This window comes from Haliotis rubra, unplaced genomic scaffold (assembly GCF_003918875.1).
Source record: "Haliotis rubra isolate DU_JTF1 unplaced genomic scaffold, ASM391887v1 Scf54, whole genome shotgun sequence".
NCBI classification, from domain to species: Eukaryota; Metazoa; Mollusca; class Gastropoda; order Lepetellida; family Haliotidae; genus Haliotis; species Haliotis rubra.
The window spans coordinates 2,767,060-2,794,467 of NW_025767235.1; the positions used below are offsets into that span (position 1 = coordinate 2,767,060).

Below are 27,408 nucleotides of genomic sequence, written 5' to 3' on the forward strand. Positions count from 1 at the left end.
TCATTTATTTCTTTCATTATCTCTGTCTTTTTATCCTCTGACACACTATGTAGTTAAATTTCTAATTCTCTTAATTTATTTTCTAGAACTTTTTCTCTGTTAGATGTTATTTTATTTTGGGTAGATGAATAATTGTACCTCTTATTTCAAGCAATAACATTTCCCATAATAACTGGTCGTTGATGGTATATTTGTTTTCATTTTCATTTTCTTTTTTACCTCATATTGCTGTAAAGTGTTTTTTATGGTATTTTTTACACGTTCCACATATTTTTCGTCATAAAGTAATGAATTATTAAACTTCCAAAAACCTTTTCCTCTTAGTGTATCTCCCAGAGAAAGAGTTAGTGAAATTATTGAATGATCTGAATTGATACTTGGGGAAAGTTGGCTTTTGTATGAGGGTGATGTGTTTTTGTATTTATTTTTTAAACTTCCTAAAACCTATAACACGGGAATACACATGCACAAGAATACGTGGAGAGTAAATATAGGAATGGATTTTAGTAGTTTCTGACGCGTGAGAATTTCGTTTCGTTAAAACATCATTCCGCAATTTGTACATTAGGGTCGTCGATTTGCTCCGCACTTACGCCTTTGTTCCGAAATAATTGATTGAATTTAATAGTTATTATATTCTGGATTCATATTTGACTAGTAAATTAACATTTGATTTTCGTTAAATGTTTTTGGGTGTTGTGGTCGAATTTGGGGACAAAACATTGACATTATCTTCGCGGATTTAGTCCAGCGGGAAGGAATGAAAATGGCGTCGACTTCTAATGAGCAACCTTGGTACACGGCCCTCCTTGGTTTTGCAGAAAATTTCAGGACTTCTAACCCACCAAACATCCGACTTTGCATACACTGTCTTCAGTCGATCTTTACTTTCAAGCCTCCGCCACAAATCGAGGCTCGTACGCACCTCCAACTCGGCAATATTTTACTGACCCACACAAAAAACATCGACGCAGCACGGGCTCATTTGGAAAAGGCGGTATGTTCAAGTATTTTTGTCACTTTCTTAGAGCGATCAAGGCAATTAATGTAGAGTATTTCGTAGCCTTGTATGTGTAATTTGATATTTTAAGCACTTTACAATATTAATTTCGTTTTACTTTTATTTTCAGTGGAGCGTGTCGTCATCGGTATCCTTCTGAAATGTGGCATGCCAATGGTTGAGAAGCCAAGCATGGAACAGGTGCACATTGTGTAAACTGACATTATCACATCAGCTTATGTTGGCATACCACAGTGACAACGTTTCAATAACAGTATTTAGTTGACATATACAGTCATATGTCCTACAGTGTATTTCCTCGTCTGTTCGTGTCAAAAGAGAACATGGCTGGGTTTCTTAGGTTCTGACAGCTGACTGCTTTGTTTTGATCATGTGACCTATATCCATTAATGTGATGATATCGTCTTTTCCTTCTTCTGAATGACATTGATTTCAATATATTGTGAGTGTGCCTTGTAATGACGCAGTGTATTTCAAAATTTGGATATATTTTATATTAGGACTGTTCACATGGTAAATGTAGTGGTCATTTTTGATGGTGTAGATTGATGTTTATTGATCCTACAACATGCTGAACTAACTCAATTTTTGTATGGATATGTAACAAGCACTACTTAATATCAAACATTGGTGACTGTACATTTGTTTTGAAAATGAAAGATCATGAAATGAGGAAAATGCATATGCAGCGTGTTAACAATGAACGGTCTGTGAACTTTGACATTCGACAAAGTGCTCAGAAAAAGAATTTGTTTTGTCATTCCTGTAATATTCTTTTCATGAGTGTGATTGAACTCTGAATTTGTTCTGAATTTTATTGATAATTAAGTAGAGCATTGTTTATATTAATCAGTGGTAGTTGTTGATAATTGATACCGTGTGGTTCCACGAGGAGTAATTTTTTGCTTGAAAATTCTGTTCTATGAGCATATATGTGGAGTCAGTTATGTACTGAAGTTCCATTTGTGTAATGGGAACTAGTCAGTTACTACTTAGATTGTTTCAATACAAATGTATGGAAGTTCATGTGATGAGATTTAGCTCATGGCCTATAATCCAACTGAAGCTTGATCAGTTTGTAAGATTAGATACTCATCAAACAAACATTATGTCATTGCTTTGTTTTGTCAAAGATTACTCAACATTTATCTGATTATTTAAGCAAAAACCACTACTAGCAGCTAGATTTTGTAAGGTTTTGTAAGTTTGTTTGATAAATGTGAAATATGTTTGCCCCAACTGACATTTGTTATATGGGACAGTAGGGAAGCCTAGTGATTAAAGCATTCCCTCATTTCAGGGTTCTTTTCCCACATTGGTACAGTGTGAGGTCCATTTGCTGCAATATTGTTAAAGCTTTGCAAAGAATACTGATTAACTATTATTATTAGATATTAATTTTCAAATAGATTTAAGCTTACTTGTGAATTTTAACTCATTTGATACTTTAGAAAAATATGAGCAACACCCACAGTTTCATACTTTTTAGTCAATTATTTAAATTTTGTACCAAACTAGTGAAGACTTTTACAGGTGCTTATCTTACATTTCACCATTGTAGAAAAGCTACTGATACATGCAAGGGAGATGTCTTGTTAATGTAGTGAGATTGTTGGAAAAAAACCCACAGGTTTTTCAATTATCACTGCTGTTGATAACATCATAGAGTGGTGTTTCTAAACACAGCAAATATTGACAGAGGTGAGAAATAGGGTAATATTATTTTTAATGCTCTCATGTTGTCATTAGTTTATTTGAATTGAATGTTACAATACAAAAGTTTTTAAAGAAAAAAACATGTAGAATTTGTTCTAGTTCACTGAATTAAATATGTTATAACTTATTGCAAGTTTAATGTTGAGGTTTGGTTAAAGCTGAAGTACTTAACAATTGGATATTTACATTATTTGTGTTGTAACCTTAACTATGCCAGCTATCAGCAAATGATGACGTCCTGTTTGAGTCAGCCAGTATCCTGTCTCAGCTCTATGAACAGCAGGTAAGCCACAGACATCTGATCTGTTTTGCTATGCTTTAAGTGGACCTCATGGGAGCATGGGTAATTGCTTATGATATTTTTCTTACATGAGATTCAAAACATAACTTATATATTAATAGTATCCCAAGATCTAACAAGTACAATTTGAAAGTCTCAGACATAGCTTGTCATAAGACACAACTGAAATGAGAATTTCAAGAGAAATATTAGCTTTTCACCTCCTCACCCTAAATCATGCTTGTGTTTTTGGGGTGTCAATATAAGTGACCACATTTTCTGATGATTTGCTTTTTATGTCAGTCTTTTCATAGCATGGGGTTATCATCCCAGATGCTAGGTGTGTAAGTTCCTGCAGTCCTTTGCATTTGTTCCCTTGGTATTTGAAATTAGTGATCCTTAAATCTCCCATCCTTTATTCTTCGGTTCATCTTGAGAACATTGCTTACTCAGTTTAACCAGGGTAATATTTAGCCATCAGGAGGATATTAGAGACATTGCTCACACTGCATATTGGTCTGACTGTACTTCAGAAATCACTGAAACTGATGTGATGTATTTATGAAATTACCCCAAAACGGTGTTTCATATGTCATTGGGATGGTACAGTGTTATTAGTTGTATTTGTTTTAAGCATTGCATCATGTTTTCCAAGTTATGTTTTCCTTTAAACAGATATAAAGTTATTATATACAGGCTTTGTATTTATTGCCCAGTGATTCTTAAAAGTATTTGTATTCTTGTATTTACTACCACTCTTAATTGTTTTGTCTCTTACAACATATAATTTTTACATGTTTTGTCTTAATATTTATATTGCCCATACTCTGTGATGTAATATCATGTTCCTGAAACTGACTTGGGAATGTTCTTTTTGAAGAACCAGGTTCAGCTGGCCAAACCAATCCTACACCGGGCAATTGAGATGTCCCAACAGGCTCCATACTGGCACTGTCGACTTCTGTTCCAGTTGGCGGTATGTACATACACCTGCTCTGTAGGGATTCCTGATTAGAATAGGTCCCCACTACCTCATGCAGAGTAATGACTAAAGAGGTGGGTGGCAAGGTTACCTGGCTTACTGCGAGTCATTATGCCTCAATTGTATGGTCGAATATGTTTTATTTTTAACTAATCCTGCACTACTTACTTACTGCACTTATTGCTTATGACTCGAAACGTGGCTGTGCCAGACGATTGATGTTGAAAGCGTAGACTGTGATCACTTCCTGGTCTCGGGTAAACATCCGTCTGCCCACGCATCACCGGAAGGTGATGTCAGCCACCTCTGATTATTGCTTTTCGCATGCCTCGCAAGAAGTGTGGTTTGCCAGCTCGACTGATTTGTATCCTATGAATTGTGTTTATTGATAATAAACTGACTTTTGGGTGTTTTCCTTTGTTTTTCAGAGGGTGTAGGTATTACGCTTCTGTTTCTTTTTATAGTACTGTTGTAGTGATGGTGTTTGTGTTAAACACGATAGTTTTCATCACTATTATCGGTCACTTCGCCATTCAGAACACGTGGCTTCGATGTATTTGTAGTGGCTTGTTCTTGGCTCATGTTTATTTGTTATACTATTATCGTATATATATAAGCCTTAATTCTGGTCTCCAGTTTTTGTCAGTATTTGTGAGACGTTTGTTCTCAATTATGCTGTTTCCCTTTGTGTTCCTCATTACTATTGTTATACTATAGTACTGCTGTATAGTTTGTAAGACGGGGTATCTCATAAGTGCCTTCATTCATACTGTTTGAATTGCACTTTTCCGTGTTTTCCCCCGTTTTTAACATGATGAATGTGCTTGTTGCGGGGGCGGTGGGGTAGCCTAGTGGTTAAAGTGTTTGCTCGTCACGCCGAAGGCCCGGGTTCGATTCCCCACATGGGTACAATGTGTGAAGCCAATTTCTGGTGTCCCCCGCCGTGATATTGCTGGAATCTTGCTAAAAAGCGGCATAAAACCATACTCAGCCAGTCAGCCAGCTTGTTGCGCTTTCTTAATATATCATCTTAACACTTTTTCCCCCGTTTATGAAGTGCCTATGATGTCGCCTATAGCAAGCACCCAGATACTTGCCACACCACTGACGTCCACAAACTCCAGGGCGTCTGGCGCGCTCGATCTCCATTCTCCAGGTTGCTGTTTTCAGAGTTTCCATGGCAGGCGTCATACTCCTGACGCCTAAGATCCATGCGCCGCACGCTCAGCAGTCACTGGATGTTTCATTCCACACTTGACCTAGTTAGCAGGGACTGCAGCGCCTGTACGGCGCATCTACCACATCGACTACAACCTCGGCGTTCAGCAGTTGGTGTCAGCGTCTCCGTCGCCATACCTACCTGTTACAGCTTCGTTCCTGACTACAGCAAATGTATGGTCTACCTGATCCAGCGCCTGTACGGTGCCTGTAAACCATACTTCCTCACTCCAGAGCCTGTATGGTGTTTCCACCAGATCCAGCGATTGTATGGCGCCTATAACACCATACTCACTTGGTCACTCCAGCGCCTGTCCGGCGGTTCTACCAGATATAGCGCCTACTGACTCCAGCGCCTGTCCGGTTTTTCTACTAGATATAGCGCCTGTACGGCACTAACAGCTGTACGGCGCCTCTTCGAGATCCAACTCCTATACCATCATACTCACTCACTCCAGCGTCTTGTCCGGCTTTTCTACCAGATGCAGCGCCTGTACGGCGCTACCAGCTGTATGGCGCCTCTACTAGATCTAGCGCCTGTACAGCGCTACCAGCTGTATGGCGCCTCTACTAGATCTAGCGCCTGTACAGCGCTACCAGCTGTATGGCGCCTCTATGGCTCTACAGATCTAAGCCTGTACAGCTACCAGCTGTACCAGCTACTACTAGATCTAGATCTAGCCTGTACAGCGCTACCAGCTGTATGGCGCCTCTACTAGATCTAGTGCCTGTACAGCGCTACCAGCTGTATTGCGCCTCTACTAGATCTAGCGCCTGTACAGCTACCAGCTGTATGGCGCCTCTACTAGATCTAGCGCCTATAAACCCATACTCACTCCAGCAGGCAGACAGTTCAATGGAACAGTGTTGGACTCTGAATACTGTGTTCCAGCGGCGTTTATGCCAGATTCAGCACTTATATGACGCCTCCACTATATCTAGTGCCTCCAGTGTTCAACATACTGCATTACCACCTCCAACATGTTCAAGGGTTTCGGCAGCTGTTGGTTGCGCCACTGTCTCCGATAGCCCCTACATCAGGCGACGAACACATCTTGCCCTCGGAGACTTCAACTATTATGGTGCCTAAGGCCGGGCGTGGCGTTTACGCAATCCCTTGTCAAGAAATTAAGAGCGTGACAGTTTTCTTCGTACAGTGCGTCTTACAAGGCGAGAGTCTCAAGGGATGACGGCCCTTGATTTGGAACTCACACCTATCTCAAACTCACACCTATCTCAAACTTAGCTTCGGCTATTAACACTGTCTCTCCAGACCTGACGTGAGATGAATCCGTACAGGATCGTTACCTTTCTTCTATGATGGCTTGGTAGTGGATGGTCCCCACTGTCCTTGGCGAACACTTACGGGCAGATCTTGCCAATGCGTGTGTTATTTGAGGTCAAGGTTGGGGTTCTCTATTTCGCCATTATCATCTGTTGTCGGGGTGAAGACGTTCCTGTGTTCCTCTTGTGTTCAGCTGGTGTACTCAGTTTGTACATTAAGCGAACTCAAGCCGTCAGAGGCATGTAAGCAAAACCCCAAGTGTTTTGTGGATATGGACTTCCTTTATTCATGCGTAAAATGCGGCTGATCTGGTTTCCCCTACATCTACACCATCCTCCAGTACTTCGCACACTCGCCTCTACTATGGCGCTTCACTGTCACCGTACAGTAGCGCTTCACTGTAACTGTACAGTGGCATTGATAATGCAAGAGTGTTTCTAGAAGTGGGACACAGTCTTCGCCAATCAGTCTCCACACCATATGTGTCCATTGGTGCCAGACCAGCACCTCAACAATCCCCGAAGGATATCACATCCTACATTGTTGTTCACAATGAAGCACGACGATGTCATGTGGGGAATGAATGAGGGGATGAGTACCCAAAACAACTGGGTATGTCAGTTAAGGAGTAACACTTGGATAGACTCAGGTCCATGCTTCTTACTGCATTCCCTAAAGCTAATAACGCTTTAAAAATCCATTTATGTGTACATGGCTTATATGCAAATTACCACTGAGATGTAATCCTCTCCGTCGACCAGTCTTCCAAATTCCACGAAGGTGTCTTCATTCATGATATTTCTTCCCACAAGGCATGATGTCGCCGTGTGGGAAAAGAGTTGTTCCGAGGGAAACAACTGGATGTGTCAGTTAAGGAGCAACACCTCGAAAAACTCAAGTCAATGCATTTTACTGCATTTCCCTAAAGCTAATCTCGCTTTAAAAATCGCGTGGTCTTTTCCATTTAAGCCTACATGTCTTATATGCGAATTACCACTGAGAGATAGTCACTGTCTGTTGACTATTCTGCCAGGTGCAATGAAGATACCTTCCACCATGCTTTTCTTCCCATGAAGCACGCGATGACGTATGGAAAAAGAGTTGTTCTAGGAGAACAACTGGGTGTGTCAGTTAAGGAGTAACGATTGGGTTAACCCGAGTCACTGCTTTTTACTACATTTCCCTAAAGCTAATAACGCTTTAAAAATCGTCTGGTATATTCCATTTAAGACTACGTGTCTTATATACCTATTACCACTGCCTGATCGTCACTCGCTGTCCGAGGCGCACTTGATAACATTGACTGAGCTGTCTTTGTTTACCTTGCGAGGCGATCCCCACAGATGATACGCCCTCCTTCCTGCCTGTCCGATAAATGTGCAGGAAGTAAGTAGTGCAGGATTAGTTAAAATTTTTGTAAAATCTAAATATTTTTTATATTTGTATATTTATCCTGCACTACTTATGATAAGGGCCCACCCTGCGCTTTCAGCTACCTCTCCTCTTTGTTTTCATCTGTGGGATTTACGGCAATAATCAAAGGTGGTTGACGTCACTTCCGGTGACGGATGTTTACCCGAGACAAGGAAGTGATCGCAGTCTACGCTTTCAACATCAATCGTCTGGCACAGCCATGTTTCGAGTCATAAGCAATAAGTGCAGTAAGTAAGTAGTGCTGGATTAGTTAAAAATAAACACATTCGACCATACAATTGAGGCATAATGACTCGCAGTAAGCCAGGTAACCTTGCCACCCACCTCTTTAGTCATTAACTCAAAACATGCATGCAATAAGTGCAGGAAGAAAGTAGTGCAGGATAAGTATACAAATATAAAAAATATTTAGATTTTACTAATATTCACTGGTTTTCTCCAGTCCAGCCTCTGTTGATTGAAAGGCCATAATGATATAGATGTAATATTTGAGCAATGTTGAGGCTTCACTTTTCAACATTATATCATTTACTGTTGCACCATAGCTGGAGAATTCATTTTACAAAATCATTGGGTAAAATTTACATGTGTGCAGGAATGGTAATCGTAATTTCTTAAATGTAACTATGTGTACATAGGAAGTATCTCTATTTAAAAAACATCATATGTATCCATCTTCTTGATTAACTGATAACTTTGTGTTCAGTCTGTTTATAATGATTATAAATTGTACCTTTGGAAGGATAAGTTCATAATGATCCTACAGATGACCTCTGGTCAAATAAAATTTCTTTTGTTATATACTAGTAAATCTTTTGTCACAGTCCTCATTACTGTTTTCAGCAAATCTTTGCCATAGAAAAGGATTTCCTATCTGCCTGTGGACTGCTAGGAGTCGGGGCGGAGTTTGCTCGAACAGCTCAGTCAGACTACACACGGATGCTGTTCCTCCTCAGCAAGGGCATGGTAAGTTTCAGCTTTTGGAATGCTGATCCACTAGCCAAGACCACAAAATTGTGATGGGCACAGTAGAAATCCAATATTGGTAGTAGTATTTGGGGTGGGGTGGGTAAATGTGAGAATTGTATTCTTGTCCCTTCCCAAGTCAACGGTATTTACATAACTCCTGTTAAATGGTAACTGTGATGACCCACACAGGAACTGATCTATGCTACCCAGGGTTTTCTCCTATAGTTGTCACAAATATTGCATCAGCATTCAGTCAGCTTTGAAAATTGTGTACCTCAAACCTTTTTAACCATCAGACCTTCGATAGTTTCATATGCAGTATAAATTATATTTGTGATTACACTTTCCCAGCAAAGTTAAGATTCTAGTATTTTGAGGGGTTGGGTCATATTTGGGATTTAAAAACACCCATCGAATTGAAATCTTTGAAGGGTATTTAGAAGTGGAATGCATAAGAAAAGAAAGATTTATCGATGTCAACTTCTTTATTGTGAATAACACGACATTTAAGAGTGTATGCTTGCTCCTCCATCAGACCTGATGGAGGAGCAAGCATACACTCCAAACATTATACTGTCTAGAGCTTCATTCAAAACTGATCCTATTGCTCAGGAAATCGTAACACCCATACTTTCAGATAGGCTAGTGACAGCTGTTGCTTTATACAACAGATTGAACAAGTATCTCAGTATTATGGTATGCTAGCAGATTCATAGTTCTTTCTTTGATATCAGCTTTTCTCACATTTCACAGGAAAGAGTAACATTTACATAATTGTTATAAAATAGAAGACTGAATCAATATATTATGCACATATAAATGCTGTTTGCATTAATACTGTATTGGCCAATGCTGTGAGCATCAGGACTATAAATACATTAGGTGTCATTTGTGTATTAATTTTGTATGAATACTGTATGTGTCAGTGCAGTAGGTATTAAAACTGTGGCAATAAATTTCCCAAAAAACGTTTGGATAATTGTTAATATAGAAAGGTTTTGTTTTCCTTATAGCTTCTGCTGATTGATAAGAAGATGAAGGATGTTGATGAGTGTCTATCCATGGTGTCAGGTCTCATTGAAACATACCAGGGCTCACCCATACACAAGGAATCTCTGAAAGTGTTCTTCCTTGTCCTGCAAGTGTGTCACTATCTCATGTCAGGACAGGTGAGGCCATATGTCTTTGATGGTAGCATGAATTGTGGCCAAGTTGCTTCTAAACTGCAGGCTGCAACTTTTCATTGGAAGATCCTTAAACATGCATATGTAGTATTAGATCCTCACCTAATGTTGGAATGAGGCAACTATGTTCAGAATGGTCTCTGGAAGTTAGTTTGGTCATGTGTCTGTGTTTGATAGTGAGTGAGTGAGGTTAGTTTATGCCGCACTCAGCAATATTCCAGCTATATGGCGACTGTCTGTTAATAATCTAGTCTGGACCAGACAATCAAGTGATCAACATCATGAGCATTGATATGTGCAATTGGGAACAGATGACATGTGTCAACCAAGTCAGCAAGCCTGACCACCCGATCCCCTTGGTCGCCTCTTACGACAAGCATGGGTTGTCGAAGAAGATCAATATTCTAACCCGGACCTTCACGGGTCCTATGTTTGATAGTTCCAATTGTGGTATTCTGTGTTGTTTTCAGGTGAAAAGTGTAAAACCGGCACTCAAGCAGCTACAGCAGAGTATCCAGACAATAACACAGATACACACAGATGATGGTAAAGATACTACTGAATATTACTTTCGTTTTGATTTATAGAAGATGAGGCTGTCTCTTTCATTCTAACATCTCTGTGATAAAATTCAACAACTACAAGTAATATTTCTTTGTGTACTTTTACATTTAGGTAGAAAGAAACTTTGTAGCAGATCATGTTTACAGTTTCTTGAAAAAATATGAATTACTATCAAACCCAGATGGAGCATGTTTAATAACATTTTTCTGAATTCTTTTTGACTCCATGGGAATGACATCCTTAAGCTGATTAGTTATTTAATGAAATGTAAAAGTCAATTTGGAACAAACTTTATGGATAACAACTTCTATTATTTTTTGAGTGCAACGTTTCGATACAGATTCTTGTACCGTTGTCAAGCATGATTAATGCCACTCAAAGAAGTAAAATCAGTCATTGAGAAACACATGCTAAAGGAGTGCTTATGAAATATTTATGAGAATATTTGTGTCTGTAACTTTTGTGTTATGTGTTGTGTTAAAACTTGACCCATACCAGTATTACCACTGTATACCATGACCATGTTCAGTTGTTTTTAACCATGATTGTAAATCTATATTGCAGTTCTCCTTTCAGAGCCACTGTCTGGAAACCCAGTTGACTTGTTCCAGTGGCTGCCAAAGGAACATATGTGTGTGCTGGTGTACCTGGTGAGTCGTCTTCAGCTATCTTTGTGCATGCCAGAAACATATTGTTACAAATCCTCCACCTCTATTACATCACTACCAGAAATCCCTTATTTAGGCTTCAGTCAGGCAAACCTAATCTTCAGAATTTTCAACAGATGCCCTCTTCACTCTCATCTGCACATGACCCGTGAAGGTCCGGGTTAGAATATTGATCTGCAGCAACCCATGCTTGTCGTAAGAGGTGACTAACGGGATCGGGTGGTCAGGCTCGCTGACTTGGTTGACACATGTCATTGGTTCCCAATATTGTGCAGATCGATGCTCATGCTGTTGATCACTGGATTGTCTGGTCCAGACTCGATTATTTACTGACCATCGCCATATAGCTGGAATATTGCTGAGTGTGGCGTAAAACTAAACTCACTCACTCATCTGCACACAATTAGTTGTCAAAAGAACAGTACAGCCAGTGAGCATTCAGCTTGTCAAGGCAGGAAAAGCTTCAACCCTTTCTTGTGTTTTTAGAGTCAACATTGCCTTTCTGCTGAGTTTATGTCTCTAGCACTTAGTTTATGTAATTACAGTAGTTAATGGATATGTGGTTTACCTAATAATATCAGTCATAACTGCGGAGGATTGATATCCCCAAAAGCAATGACAGTGTTAAGCACGATATCTGCCTGCCTGGATCGATATACTGAAGCATTGCCAGATCTGCCAGCTCAAAGCCTCCATTGATGGATGTCTCTACCAGGAAGCCTTACATTGCTATAACATTGGACATGCAGAGGAAGATTTATACCACGACAGCTCCCATACTGGATCAAGTTTCCGAGATCTCAGACTTTGGACTTTCACAGAGATCATGTGATGAATAGCATGAGCCTTTGATAAATGCAAACACCTGTGGATTGCCTACACATGCATCCAATATGAGATGGGGAGCCAATATGGATAAACCCAAGATGCAGGGTCTATAGAAGAGAATGTTCACTTCATCTGCTTAGAGATGAAGGCAATCTATTTTGTTCTCAAAAACTGGAGGAATCTGCTACCTAACTTCTCCATCCTCATACCCACAGACAACATCATAGTTGTAGCTTACATTCAGAAGGAAGGGGGAACCTAGTCCAGTTGACTGATGTTAGAGACTTCATAATTGTAATTTGTATGCCTTGGCAGGCTTCCATCAATTGCTGGACAGAAACAAGACATATTCCATGAGAAACGAGACATATTCAATGAGACTGAATATCCAAGCAGGCAACCATTGTTACCATGGGACATCAGAAGTGTTCCACTTACTAACATCACAGTGGGATACACCACCTCTTTGCTACTTGCCTGAACGTTGCCTGATATATGTCAGTTGAGTTCCATATTCAGTGGCCTTTCAAGTAGATACACTTTCCATGAATTAACAAGCTCATTTGCCTACAGATTCCCTCTCAAAGTTAATCTGGAAAATGAAATCCTTAAGATAATAAATGCCAAAATCATTCTAATTATTCCCCCAATACCACATCTTCGATAATCTCCAGGGTATACGTTCTGATAAATCTCCTCTAGTACCCTGGATGCATCTATGTCTCAGCCCAATAATTGTATTACCTCCCTTTGCTAGCTTTTTATCCAATCAGGTATCTGGGAAGTTGAGTGTACCAATCATAAGGCTTCTATCATAACTCACTTCGCTTCTTTTATCTAACCCATTAAACTTGGCAACATAATTGTTGCAGAGGTACCCTAAAAGAGGTAGAAGGAGTTCTTGCATATATTTTTTGAAGCTTTCAGACCTGTCAATTTGTCTTTGATTTTTTCCCTAAATCTGAGTCACACAGCAAGCAAACCTCCGCAGCTATAGACACCATCTGTGTTGACACTGGCAAGCTCAGTTGTAACGGCTTATCTGATTGGCTACTGTGTGAAGGCAGAGCCAGCAAAAGGAGGTAATACAATTATCTGGCTGAGACGTAGATGCATCCAGGGTACAAGTGGACATTTATCGGAACATATACCCTGGAAATTATCTAGGATGCCGATACCAAAGCAAAGCATTGTTCCCATGATTTCTACTGTTACTAATCCACTGAGACAAGATCTTGGACAAGCCAAGTCGGATACCTTCAACAGCAATCTTCCAATGCTCAGTGTGGCCACTTGGAAACTTAGTTTGCAGAAGATGCAGGTTTCTCTAAATCAGTATCTACAGCAGCGGCAAAGACTTGGAGACCATCATCGTCTTTCCTTTACAATCAACGGACTTAGTTCATTCAGTGGAGACGACAACATTACTTGTCAGAGTAGTGACCATTGCCATGGTAGCAGAGTTTACTTTCTCTACATCCAGATAAATCTCTGCCACAGAAAGGTACAGATCGACCATACATTCTGTACCCTCTCTAGATGATTATCTCTCAGTGGACATCCTACGATCGATAGATGTTTGAGAGCATGTCGAACATGTCAGAGCCTCAAGAACTTTCAGGAAGTGGAATCTTCCTGTGGTTCATTTCTACTTGAATCTTGCTCACTGACTCATATTTATGCCTGGGAAAATAGGTTCTGTTATAATTAGTTGCCTGAGAATCGTATATTATGAGTAATCAGGAAATGGATGTCAGAAATTTGCACAAGATCATGTGATATTGTAGTGAAAGATCAGTTTTAATGAAATTACTGTCATTACAATATCATACATATACTGCTAATGTTTGATCTGCTTATATACTTGCTAATATGGTTTAGGGGTCCCAGCGCATTGTAGTGTCGGTGTTTGTGTGGAGTACTGAGAATTGTTCAGAAATAGGGCATGGAATATCCTGGGGACATTAGTTTCGTACCCTAAAACTCTGACTTTCACACAGGACCAATGAGCAAAAGCATTTGTTTTTAATCTTCAGTTTTTATGCCTTCTGAGTATTCAAAAGTACATACATCTTAATCAATAAAAACTCCTCGATTATTGCATTTAGCATTGTTTTGATGTAGACTGTGGTACCGTTATCAAGCTTTGTGAAAGTCTACTTGCCAACCTCATTCAGGCATTTGATCATCAGTGTAACCTGTGTTCCCCAAATGTTGAGTCCAACATCAGAATGTTTCCATGTGCTTTTATTTCAGGTGACTGTGATGCACTCAATGCAGGCAGGATACATGGACAAGGCACAGAAGTACACAGATAAAGCACTCATGCAGATTGAGAAACTGAAGAGTAAGCATTTACTTGCAGGCAACAATGGCATTGTTTTTCATTGAATTAATTTTGGGAGACAAATCATAGTTGCCTTCCTTTGAATTGGAAATTTCAGTAATTTTTTTTTTTAATAGATTGCCATCTGACTATGGATTTACAAGAATTTCATAGTTTTTAAGTGAAGAACGATGTTCAGCCAGTGGGATTACAGTATGAATGATCTCGACGGACTTCAGCAGTCTGTGAGAGTACTTCAGTGTTATCTATCGCGGGGCGGTGGGGTAGCCTAATGGTTAAAGCGTTGGCTCGTCACGCCGAAGACCTGGTTCGAATCCCCACATGGGCACAATGTGTGAAGCCCATTTCTGGTGTCCCCTGCCGTGATGTTGCTGGAATATTGCTAAAAGTGGCGTAAAACCAAACTCAGTCAGTCAGTCAGTTATCTATCGCTGTGATAATCATGACCTACTTTCGATGTGGTGTGTATTGGTGGTAACCTTATATCTTTTGTGTTTCAGTGCTTGACTGCCATCCGCTATTGTCATCCTTCCAGCTGATGCTGTTGGAACACATCGTCATGTGCCGTCTCATCATGGGCAACAAATCCATGGCAATCCAGGAAGTAAGTCTATTTCAGTGAAGGTTTGTTGGGGACAGAATATATCCCCAACTCCACATGCCTCTGATAAAATAAAGTGCAGACTGAAAACAAGATTCCATTGGGGTTACTGTTTGAAACAGGGTGTAAAATAGCCACTGAGTTGATCAGGTCGTCAGCCTATGTCTTGGTCTATGACTTGAATTGTTATCCCAGCAGCATGGAAGATTGCTGATGGTACCATTCACTGGATTATCTGGTCCAAACTATTGTTTCAGTTTTTTACAGGCCATCATGGTATGGATGTCATAAAGCTGACTGCTGTTAAAGTGATTTTCTCACTATCAAAGCTGGCTGTGCTGAAAATTAAAGAAATGCTTTGTTTTTAAAAAGTATGTTTTAGCTTCAATTCAGCCGTACATTTGCTTATACCTACCTGTATAGCTACCTACCGTAGGTCAAGTGGAAACACACCAAAAAACACACTTGTGCAGTTTCCTCCCCTTCCCAGTCACCAATTTTTCCTGTGTCTTGTGCCTATAGGACGTGTGGAAATAGAGCTCCAGTGTTTGAGACGTTGCAGTGTTGATAGAGTTTGAATAAGTAAAGTTTTTACTAACCTATTCCTTGGTGTAAACACTTGTTGCTTCACTAACACTAATCCGTGAATTGAACTTGTTGTTGGAATCATGACCTCCACCATGTTCAGTGAACCTCAAATGTATCATGTGTGGTAAGTTGTCCGAGAAAGATTTCAGTGCATACTTGAGAGCCATTGCCAAGCGAGAAGGCTGATCAGTGATATGAAAAGAAGCATGCTTCTTCTCAGGATCAGGCTAAGGAGGCTGTTATAGTTGAACAGAAGTTTGACCGAGCGGCCTACGGTTGACACTCCGCCATTTTGTATTGATCAGGCATCTTGTCAACAACCAACGAGAATCAAGGTAAAAAGGTATGTCGTCTACTCACGACTCAAGCGATAGGGACTCAAACGATGACAACCACTACGATGTCAGGGACTATGTTCTATTATTAATAGAATTCAATGCCTCGCGGATTGGTCAATGTCTACACCAGATCATAGTGATCGTGTTGACACCTCCTCTCGTTCGGTCGATATTGTGCGAGTTGTCATTCATCGCGTCAGGGATACGTCAGATTGTTCCGGTCGATATGAACGAACGGATTGGCGTGAACGAAATGAGCGATACGATGATCAAGTCTCTAGACATTCTATGGATTCTCGCTATGACGACTATGATAGTATAAGGGGTGTTTCGTGTCATCGGCCTGATCAAAACGATAATAGCTCTTCTCGGCATTTTGAAGATTCTCGTTCTTCTCGTTATGATCGTCCTTCTCGATATAACGATTACTATGGGAACTACCATGACAGATCACTATCAGCTTCTCCCGCTCATTGTCGACAGGATTGTTATTACGAGGATGATGACTATTATCCATGTCATGGTTTAACTTACAATTATTCACGTAGTCGTTCTCCTCGACGTCGGCGACTACTACTTCTTCTAGTGTGTACCCAGACACCTCACCAATTCGTTCTGCACCAGTCCAACCCAGTATTAATTTACTGGACGACTTTTGTTACTCATTTACGTGCTGCACTTTTCCCTTTGTTGACCCTGTTGTTATGCCGGCTTTGTCGTTGTCTACTGTGCCAACTACGACTTCGTTTTCGACATTGAATGTTACACCAACCCCTACTGGATCCACCTGAGGGGGGTGATAGCCCTCCTTGACCCCTACGGGACACTGAAGTACTTGTGTGGATGTCAAACTTCATGGAAGCCAACAATGAATCGAACCCCATGGCAGGGTTTTTTCAGCTTGGCCACTTACTGGACTCGCTAAGTTTTCTGTCACCTTCATCATTCACGAAACTTCCCGATGACTCATTTTGCTTCAGCGTTGCCTTCTCAGAATTTTGCCAAACCTGGGATGCGACATACATTTCCCCTCTATGGTATGAATTATTCTTCTCTAGTATCAAAGGATCTTGACTGGGCATTATTGTTTCCTAATACAACTTCTTACTCGACTGATGACAAACATTTGGAAGCTATTGATAACGCTGCACGACACCAAATGCTGCCACTTGCCATGACATCCACAGTGACTGATTGTGTGGGTTTTTTTAGGGTAAAGATTACCTTTCGGACGATGACAGAATGGTGATGTCTACGCTATTGTGTGTACAGAAATGAACGTAGGGTGTAGGGTAAATACACTCTTGAGAGCGAGAAGCTATTGGGTTAAATCTACTGCCCAGAGACCTGCAAGTCGCCAACCCGTTCACATTAACAGGAGCAATGATAGCTGCATTGTAATGTTCAGAGGGTATTTCGAGCCAATAGATTGTCAGGTGGCGACCGATGCCCTACAGGGGACAGAAGAATGGTGTCCTTCTCCAACTTTGGAGGGGGACACGCAGGGGAAGAAGCGAGAGATATGGACCCTCCCCCAGTGGCAAAACCATTGGAGAAGTTACCGTAAAAAATGCACCTCATATTCAATCTAAAGTACTTCATTGCCACATATTTCCAAACGCCGGACAAGTTCACCATGATCTCTCTCAGTTCTCTACGACGGTTGATTTTTGCCAAACGATTTTCTAATCTCCTTATACCTGCAAGACACATATCTGCATGCCCCGATTCACCCTGGGTCCCAGAAATACCTCCATTTCATCTTGGAATTTCAATGTACATTTTCACTCAAATTATTAAACCTGTCGTGGATCGCCAAGCTATCAGGGTCGGACTACAAGGGAATTAAATCATGCCAGACTTACTTACATGACTATCACACTCGATTTTCAAGCTCACTAGGGAGGATAGTCAACTTCCAGAAGTCTGAGTTATCCCCAACTCAGGATCTGCAATAAGTGAACATTCGATTCAAAATGGCGTTCTACCTAATTGTGGTTCCTAAAGACCGATGGCAAAAGATTGTAAGCAGTCTTCCTTATCTGCTGCACGCCCCAGTGACATAGTTGGCAGGAGATTTGTGGCTGTCGACATCAGCACAAGACCTCTCTTCACAGGGCCGTCTCCAACTTCAGAGATTTCTTCACCCACATCTGCTATTTCCAGATTGTCTGGTTCAACTGCCAATCCACCTATGGAGAGGTGGCTGCAGCCGTCGAACGTTTGCGAAGCTGTCTCTGAGTGTGCCTCAGTTTCAGTCTCACTTCTTCGTAGATGCTTCCGTCACGCCGAAGACCCGGGTTCGAATCCCCACATGGGTACAATGAGTGAAGCCCATTTCTGGTGTCCCCCGCCGTGATATTGCTGGAATATTGCTAAAAGCGGCATAAAACCAAACTCAGTCAGTCAGTCAGTCGTAGATGCTTCACTGGAGGGCCATCTAGTCCTTCCACAAAGTGGATGCTTCATCCAATCACGTTTCAACTTCTGACAGGGTATTTCTGGACTCCACAGTAGATCAGTTTGTGTCCCGACACAACAACTGTCTTCCTTGATTTGTGTCTCCTGTCCCAGACCGGCTGGCTTGGGACCACGACGCCCTAGCAATATTGTTGGAGGATCTGGTTGCTTATGCGTTTCCACCAACCATTCTGTTACTTTTGATCTTAGAGAAGATTCCACAGGCCAAACGACTTAGTCTGCTTTTGGTCTTGCCCTATTGGTCGGCCAGGATGTGGTTCCCGGAACTGCTACACATCATAAACAGACCTGCAATTGCTCTACCGTTCCGGGAGGATCTTTTGCATCCATACAGTGATGACCTTCACATGGATATACAAAACTTACAATGTCATGTTTGGCATTGCTCAAAGCCTCGAATATATCACATTCCTCCATTTTCCGCCATCCTGTGTTCTCAAGAACTCCCTGACCTCTCACTTTGTCCGGTTTGTTCTTTACACATTTGCCTTTTGTTCATCCCATTATCTGCGACCCCCAAGTTGGAGATTACCAGAAATACTCTTTCCTACTGGTTACAGTCTGTGATTCTATGAGTGTCTGCAGCGCAGAATATGGACCCACCTTCCTCTTCCCACCCTCACGAAGTTAGTGCACTTGCATCCACGTTAGCTTTCCATGTTACTACTCTCTACAGGCTATTATGGAGGGCTGTTATTGTTCATTCTTTGTGAACTTGGGTAAACACAACGCTACTAGTGAAGTCTGTCAATACTATGTGTCACCAGGGTTGCGTAGGCTTCACATAGGCACTTATATTGTTTGGGCCTTGTCCCCCACCGCAAATGTACGGCTAAACGTAAGTTAAAACATGGTGGGTTTTTTTTTTAATAAAAGCGATGTTTCAACAAGTTTACATTCAGATGTACATTTTAGTCACACCCATCCACTCCTCTGGACTTGGCCTCTTTGTCACTCTTATACAGCTTTTTGGTCTTTTGCTCTGAAAAGATTGGTGACAGGGAAGGGGAGGTAATTGCACAGGTGTTTATATTTTGTGTTTACGCTTCGTTTCCACTAGACTTACGGTAGATAGCTATACATGTAAGTATAAGCAAATGTGCGTCTGAATGTAAGCTTATTAAAACATTCTTACTCTAAAAAACACATTGTTGAAAACTGAGTCGAAAATTAAATTCATCATATTAATGCAACATTTTAGTTTGTCTTCTTTACTTGCTGTGTAACCTCCATGTTTTGCATCTTCCAGATATTCCAGGCGTGTCATGTTTGTCAGCAACAACCAAGGTTATTTACTACACATGGGGCACAGATTCACACGTTACTGGTGAGTTGCACAGAAATTATTTCACTATTTGTTGAAAATATCTAAAGGTATCCCGTCTTTCTGGTAGCAGGGTCCAGACAGATTTTGTAGGTGCATTCATAAAGACAAATTGTTTAAGTTTGCCATGAACTACTTGAGTAGAGCTAGATTGTAAATAAAATCCATCAAAATATGACAAAACAACCATGACTGAAAATTATCGTCAATCATACTTCACCACATTACAACATGAAAAGGAAATACAACACCCTCAAGACATAACTGAAAAAGGGCGTGAAATTGATAATCACACAATGGGGGAATGTGCAGCAGATTCTAACAAACGTGGCTGTCATCACCAAAAAAAGGATGTTCGTCGTTAGTGTGTCCTGTGTATTTGTTAAATCAGAAGGGAGATTTGATATACTTGATAATCAGGGTACCGTTCCACAAAGCGATCGTAGTGCTAGGATGATCGTAACTCACATACTTTAACATAGACTTACGACTGTTGTAGTGCTAAGGTGATCGTAATTCACATACTTTAACATAGACTTACGACTGTCGTAGTGCTAAGATGATCGTAATTCCCATACTTTAACATAGACTTACGACTGTCGTAGCGCTAAGATGATCGTAACTCACATACTTTAACATAGACTTACGACAGTCGTAGCGCTAAGATGATCGTAACTCACATACTTTAACATAGACTTACGACAGTTGTAGCGCTACGATCGTGTTGTGGAACGGGGCCCAGTGATGTGATAGATTGCTTATTGAATAAAGTATGGGATCAACAAGATTTGTATTTGCAGTATGCTGATTGCATCTGGGGTTGTTGTTTACAGGGCTTGTATGCAATGTCGATGAACTGTATGGAAGCAGCTGAAGCCCAGTTCAAAACCGCATCCAAGGTAAGCCAGTTTTATCACATGAGGAAACATATTGCACACTTTGCATACAGGATATACTGGATTTTGTTCTGAACTATTTATATCCATTTGCGTAATAGTAGTTCTTGCTCTTGCACAAACAAAAATATATTAATCGTCCTTGCTGAATGGATAAACATGGACTGGCCACCTTTTTGTCAGTTTAATGTGTCTGGATGGATATTCAAGTTAAACCTGTGTCTGGATGGATATTCAAGTTAAACCTGTAGTATGGTGTCTCAGTGTGCTAGGGCCATAAAACTGGTCAGGAGAAAAGATGCTCACCCACTCACTCATTGACATGACTGTATGTTGTTGTTTTTTCTTTTATGTGGGAAATAATATCGGAACTTAATGTGAAACCCCATTTCACATAGCTACTACAGGGACAGTGAGTTATCCTGGTGGTTAAAGTGTTCGCTCATCATGCCGAAGACATGTTGGAATATTGCTAAAAGCAGTGTAAAACTAAACTCACTCACTCACCTAGCAACTAAACTTATTTAGTAACATACTCATTCAGTGATACAATGTAATGTAAACAGTTGTAAGGGGAAACATCTGTATTCCATAGGAAATCATGCAACTCTATGTATTGTTGTTTAATAATTTTATGTTTCTAATTGTCAGGTGGGTTGTAAAATGGTTTTGCTTTGCTTTTCAGTTAACTACAGTATCAGACCTGAAGAGTTTTGTAAATTTAAATCTTGCAATTGTATACCTACGAACAAACCGACAAACAGAACTAGTGGGATTGTTAGAAAGTATAGACCCTGAGAAACTGGAATCAGGGTGAGTGGCTCCTCATATTTAGAAGATAGGTTTAATCCTTTGCAGGATTAAACTTTTGATGAAATTTTGTAAGTTAGGTTAGTGTTTAGTCTGTCATAAACTCTGAAACAAATCTATTAAATACATCCCATTCTCTAACAGTAATAGTATGCAAAGCTATAACAGTAAGTTTAGATTAGTTTCTGTAAATGAAGAGTCCCTGGGCTCCCATTTGATATATTTTTGAGTAATTTTACTACATTTTTGTATGAAATGTTTTCATTTCGGAGATTATATGATAGTCGTTTATGATAGGTTGATGTTATTAAAAATGTTTGTCATTATTACCATCTTTAGTGTGAGTGCTTATCTATTGTAACACATATGCTTGCAGATCACATAGTTTAAAGGCAGCAGCATATTATGTCCAGGGTTTACAAGCATTTTTCCAAGCAAGATACAATGAAGCAAAGTAAGTGACAGATGCATGTTTCCCTATTCATGATGTTCTTACAGGCTTAGCAGCTGTAGAATTGTTGGCGTAGCATGATACAACATTGATCCACAGAGATTTGTTAGACTTGGATGAGGCTGTTATGTGAATGTATAACAGTAAGCAGTATCTGTCTGAACATTTAAGGGTGTTTGTTTGTTTTATTGATAGTGTGGACAGCAGACAACGACATGTGTGGCAAATCACAACACATGATTCCAGGACATCTTTTTCCTGTCTTTAATTGAAGAATGGCATGTATAGGTGAATATGTGATGTGAGATGAATTTGATACTAGACTGGTAACTGATTGAAGATGACATTGTGTTGCAGGCGCTACCTCAGGGAAACATTGAAGATGTCCAACGCAGAAGATTTGAACAGATTAACATCATGTTCGCTTGTACTCCTGGGGCATATATTTCTTTCATTAGGAAACAACAGAGTACGTAGTTTCGTCATTTTGTAAGCAGTTTATCTGTTCGTCACAGATATTGATTCGGTGCTCCAGTATATGAATACAGGTCACCTGCCAGGAAAAAACTCGTGTTCAGCCATTCAAATGCTTTTGTGTCATTATTAAGTGGTCAATATTATTCAAAACCATTCATACTGATGTATAACTGTATGAGAAAGTAACCTCCTTTGGCCTACTGTCTTCATGTACACTTCCCTTTGAGATGTGTCCAAGCTATCATGTGCCCTTATAGTTTGGGTCGGTGATTACACATTCACCCTTATAGGCTGATTAGTGATTACATCTCACCCCTGAGAGCTGGTTAGTTATTACACCTGTACTCCTGTAGACTGGGTCAATGATTACGCCTTCACACCAATGTTCTGGGTCACCTGTGGGTAAGGTCTGTGTTCATGCCTACACCACCTGTGGGTGAGGTCAATGTTCTCGCCTATACTCCCTGTAGGTTAGGTCAGTGCTCACACCTACACCCCCTGTGGGTGAGGTCAGTGTTCATACCTTAAGCCACCTGTGGGTGATGTCAGTGTTCATGCCTACACACACCCCTGTGGGTGAGGTCAGTGTTCATGCCTACACCCGTCCCCCCTCCTGTGGGTGAGGAGAGTGTTCACGCCTAAAACTACCTGTGGGTGATGTCAGTGTTAATGCCTACACCTCTGTGGGTGAGGTCAGTGTTCATGCCTAAAACCTCCGGTGGGTGTTGTCAGTGCTAGCATTAGAATTTTACTGGTAGTGGTGGAAGATACGTGCTGTTGACATTTGTGAGATTTCATATCGTGTATTATTTCCATATTGCCCATATTTCCAGGAAGCAATGAATATGGTAACACCTGCAATGCAGCTTGCTGGGAAAATCCCTGATGTTCATGTCCAACTTTGGGCATCGTCACTCTTAAAAGGTAAACAAGTCTCTTTATGTGCAAGTTGAACAAATTTAAGGCTTTTCTGTGAATATGATTACAGGTAATGATAGGTTTGTTTTCATTTTCTCATATATGTTCTTGCTGTGCATCCCTTGGGCATTGTCGAGACCCGGTTTAACCGTGACAGCACCATACCATATAGTGGAAATGTACTCCATCACATTGACAAACTCTGATACGTGTAAAACGGAGGTCGTCATGAATATTATTATGCATTTTATCTTTACTGTGGTGTTTCAGACCTTTACCGTATGTGTGGGGACTCTCATAACGAGGCTGAAGAGTTCCGGATGCACTCAAGTTTCTCACAGTCCCTCCTCAAAGACCACTTTCAGTCCTCCCAGATGTCAGAACATGGACTCATACAGGTCAGTTACACCCCCAGCTTTATATACCATGCGCTCACACTGATCATATTGTCAGATACAGCTCTTCAGATCACAGATAGCTCCAGGTTCTGTTTATTGTTGATTCTGAACTCTGAATACTGAATAAGTATGTGGGCCTTACATAAATCCCAAGCTTCATTTTTGTTAAACTTGATGGAGACAGTTTCTTGCTTGTTGTGTACAGTCAGATGTGAATTTAATTTCAGTGGAAGAAATATACAATGACCTCAGAGCAAACTTTCTAAACATTTTCACATTGGATATTCATGATAAGGCAATCACACTTGCCTGATAGTGTCTCCTGGTGGTCATACACTATTGAAGTGACATTGTTTTTATATGTTTAGGTAGCATAGCCACCTGCTATTAATGTGTTTTGTGTGTAGGCCTAGGTTTGTAGTAAGTTTTACCCAGAAATATGGTATCTTATTCTTGGAACTAAAAAGGTATTACAATATCTCCTTCCTTTTAACCTCATCCAATGTGATTTTGTAATTATAAGCTAAAGACTAGTGTTACTATGTAATCATACAATGGATAGTAATACGGTGGACAGGAAATACTTGTATCAAGTTGGTGATAGTCTTAGGACTCTATCATATTTTGCTTACACACCCACAGAAAAGTTTTCAATAAATATGTTTGAGAATGTTAAAGTTTATGAAGAATATCAAAATATATATAAAAATTTAAGACCCCATACTTCAAAATATAATTATTTACTCAGAAAGATGCACATGGAGAGTACACTTGTGTTTCTTTCTTTTTTTCTTATTTTTTTAAAACAATTTTACAATTGTTATATTCTGATATGTGATGGTTTTTTTGTTCATTTCAGTGGACAGATGGTCAGTGCCCGTTTCACCTGTGTAGTACATCAGTGGGGTCCAGCTCTATGTTGTGAAAGCTGACTAAGGTGGGGTCCAAATGACCTGGCTGTGTATAGAATATATGGACCTGGGCTTCTGGCCCCCGTGTCTGTGGTTGCCATGGCTGCAGTTGAGCCAACTGCTAGCAACCGTGAGGGTCCTTTGAAATGTGTTAAACACATTATGGCAGCAAAAAGGAAACCTGAACGTGGTTCTTGTTTCTGGTTTGGGCTCTCCTGAGATTCCAAGCACAGAGCAAAAGCAAGTGTTGTGGTGCGAGGCAGTTCCTTACCCCTCTCAGGACAAGATCTACAGAGCTTGACTGACATGAGATATTATCCAAACATGATGTCAGGGAATAGTCAAACCTCTTGCTCACAACTAGATATGTTTAGAGGGAAGGATGAGTCACTACACCAGAAGTGCTGCCACATTTGTGGAATCCAGTTGAGATTCCCGTCAGGAGAAAGGGCAGGTCCCTTCACCATTGTTCTTGTCGTCATGCTAAGCAACATCTCCGATACAGATATCTTTGCCATATTCATATTCCTTGAAAGATGTCCTACAACTACAATGACTGCATTCAACACCATTATGGGAAGTGCACTCTTGGTTTGTCCTGTTAGCTCCTGGTATTGCCTGTGTTCATCCTGTATGTTGGCTGCAAATTTATTTCAGTCTCACTTTACATTTTACACATAACTGTTTTATTTTTATGCTGAAGTGCTGAGGGAAGATGACCTTATTCTGGAACATTTTATATGATCCCATTTAAACGGTAGTACATTACATATTTCATCAGTAAGTAATATTTCACTTAAATATTTTGCTTGATAAAATAAATAAGATGATACTAAGCAGTTATATATAGAGTGATGAAAAAATTCCATTTTAAGAAAAAGTCTAAATCTGTCTCACAGCTTCATATAGAAAATGCTTGTGTTAATGTTGATTATACTGCATTTGTCTCTGAAAAATATAAACAATGAATTCTAACAATACCTTCTATGTAAATATACTGACATTTTGTGCGCCAATTGCATCTGCATCTTAATCATTGAAATCTCCATCGTCTCTATCGCAGGGCAGTCAGGTCTTAGAGTAGCCCATCACTACACTACAGTTGGTACCACTATTCAGTTCCAGTCAAGTAAAAGCCTGTTGAATGTAGGAAACTCTGCTAATAGTAGTCCATATTTCATAACATAGATATGTACTGTGGAGATAATAAGAGCAAAGTGTGCGCTAATAGTCTCAAAAGGTTTGCAGGACAAAAGGGATATGTCCTATTATTTGTTTACATGAATGGACTCAAGCTTAGGGTCAAATGGAATGATGCTATATGAATGGTTTACATAATATTATTAGCCTAAAGTTTAAGTTATAAGTTTTATCGATGAATTTCTCATAGAGTATATACAGTGGAAGCTCTCAAAACCGGCAGACCTCCAATCCGGCACGCTCTCAATATCGGCACTAGAAGTTGGTCCCGGCAGAAGCTAGTTAATTTATGATCATTTACATGCCCTCTAATTCCGTATTTCAGCACAACAAAGACCGCCCAATTGACTGTTTGTACAGTAATTAATGCTCTCTATACCAGCATCCAGTATCTTGGCTCTCCTGTTGATCGGCTGATTGGCTGAACGTATATTAACAACACAGTGGATTACCATCGTCTCATTGATGTTGCCTGATAAAAGGAGTATGGATAAGGATTAGGCCATAGGTGGATCCAGAGGAGGGGTGCGCACCCCCCCTTTTGTCCTGAAAGTTTATTAATTGAAACTCTGGTGAAAATGAAGTGTGCCTCTCCCTTTTCTCAATAGTGTGCACCCCCCCTTTTCTCAATAGTGTGCACCCCCCCTTTCTCAAAAAGCTGTATCTGCCCCTGTTAGGCCCAAGTAGGTGAGATCACTTGTATACTTGCTTGATATGCTGAAAGACATCAGATACTTTGCTTTGACAAGCGAAGTAAGGTTATTACTTTACGACATAGGGAAGATCATTCTCAGGGTGAAAAGGGAAAAGTTCTCTAAACCGGCACACCCTCTTTGCCGCCTTTTTTTGCCGGTCCCAACGAATGCCAGTTTAGAGGGCTTCCACTGTACTTACGTGCATGTATCATACATTTATAAACCGGTGTATTTCTGGAAGACGTTGTCTCCCCTTTTGAAATTGGTTTACTTGATGATAGTACTTTGGTATTTTTCCTAGTACTGTATTACACAGAATGCACTTTTGAAGTCATGGAATGTAAACATAATAAGGAGATGAAGGCAATGAATTGATTAATCATAAAACATAACATCAACTGCAACAAACATATATCATGTAAATCTTATCCATGTGAGGAGGTGGCAAGGCACCGTTACTCTTGCCATGGCCTGTTTTCATCCATCATGTGATAAAAGGATTTGTCCACACCATGTGTAATCAGTTTCACTGTTTGTAAATTTGTATCCAACTGTTCTCATTATCAGCTTTATGCAAGACGCCTTGAGTAACTCTCTCTCTGCAGGTTCTGGGAATATCATTTTCTTGGGCGTGTACTCTCTGTCAGTAATAAAAAAGGATTCAAGATGTTGGACAGGTTTCATTTTATGTACAGTGGAAACATTCATAATTATAGCTGTTTCTTTTTAACCATTACCCTTCAGCTGAAAATGTCTCTCTTCTATTTCATATCAATATCACATCAAGGGGGGAACTACATTATCTTTGCCTTTCATAGCCATTA

At 40.2% G+C, this 27,408-nt stretch overlaps 1 protein-coding gene across 2 annotated transcripts; it reads left to right on the forward strand.

Annotated features, from left to right (window-relative positions):
• The first annotated feature begins 727 nt into the window (after window positions 1–727).
• LOC124253400 (MAU2 chromatid cohesion factor homolog) lies at window positions 728–25,983 on the forward strand. 2 transcript variants are annotated; one of them, XM_046687156.1, is made up of 18 exons: window positions 728–997; window positions 1,131–1,148; window positions 2,955–3,020; window positions 3,898–3,993; window positions 8,780–8,902; window positions 9,919–10,074; window positions 10,560–10,635; window positions 11,218–11,303; window positions 14,406–14,496; window positions 14,997–15,100; window positions 19,754–19,831; window positions 20,662–20,727; window positions 21,410–21,537; window positions 21,911–21,988; window positions 22,343–22,454; window positions 23,296–23,386; window positions 23,651–23,778; window positions 24,638–25,983. In XM_046687156.1, exons 1-18 carry the CDS (start codon window positions 761–763, stop codon window positions 24,701–24,703), a joined length of 1,800 nt encoding a protein of 599 aa, XP_046543112.1. In that variant the 5' UTR covers window positions 728–760; the 3' UTR covers window positions 24,704–25,983. The 2 variants fall into 2 exon arrangements, with proteins under 2 accessions (XP_046543112.1, XP_046543114.1); XM_046687158.1 differs by having other exon boundaries at window positions 729–997; window positions 11,230–11,303.
• Window positions 25,984–27,408: the final 1,425 nt, after the last annotated feature.

Excerpts from the sequence above, each read along its gene's own strand:
- LOC124253400 (XM_046687156.1), top strand. The coding sequence starts at position 761 with ATGAAAATGGCGTCGACTTCTAATGAGCAACCTTGGTACACGGCCCTC. Across the intron at positions 3,021-3,897 it reads CTCAGCTCTATGAACAGCAG|AACCAGGTTCAGCTGGCCAA; the intron begins GTAAGCCACAGA and ends TTCTTTTTGAAG. Across the intron at positions 19,832-20,661 it reads CACAGATTCACACGTTACTG|GGCTTGTATGCAATGTCGAT; the intron begins GTGAGTTGCACA and ends TGTTGTTTACAG.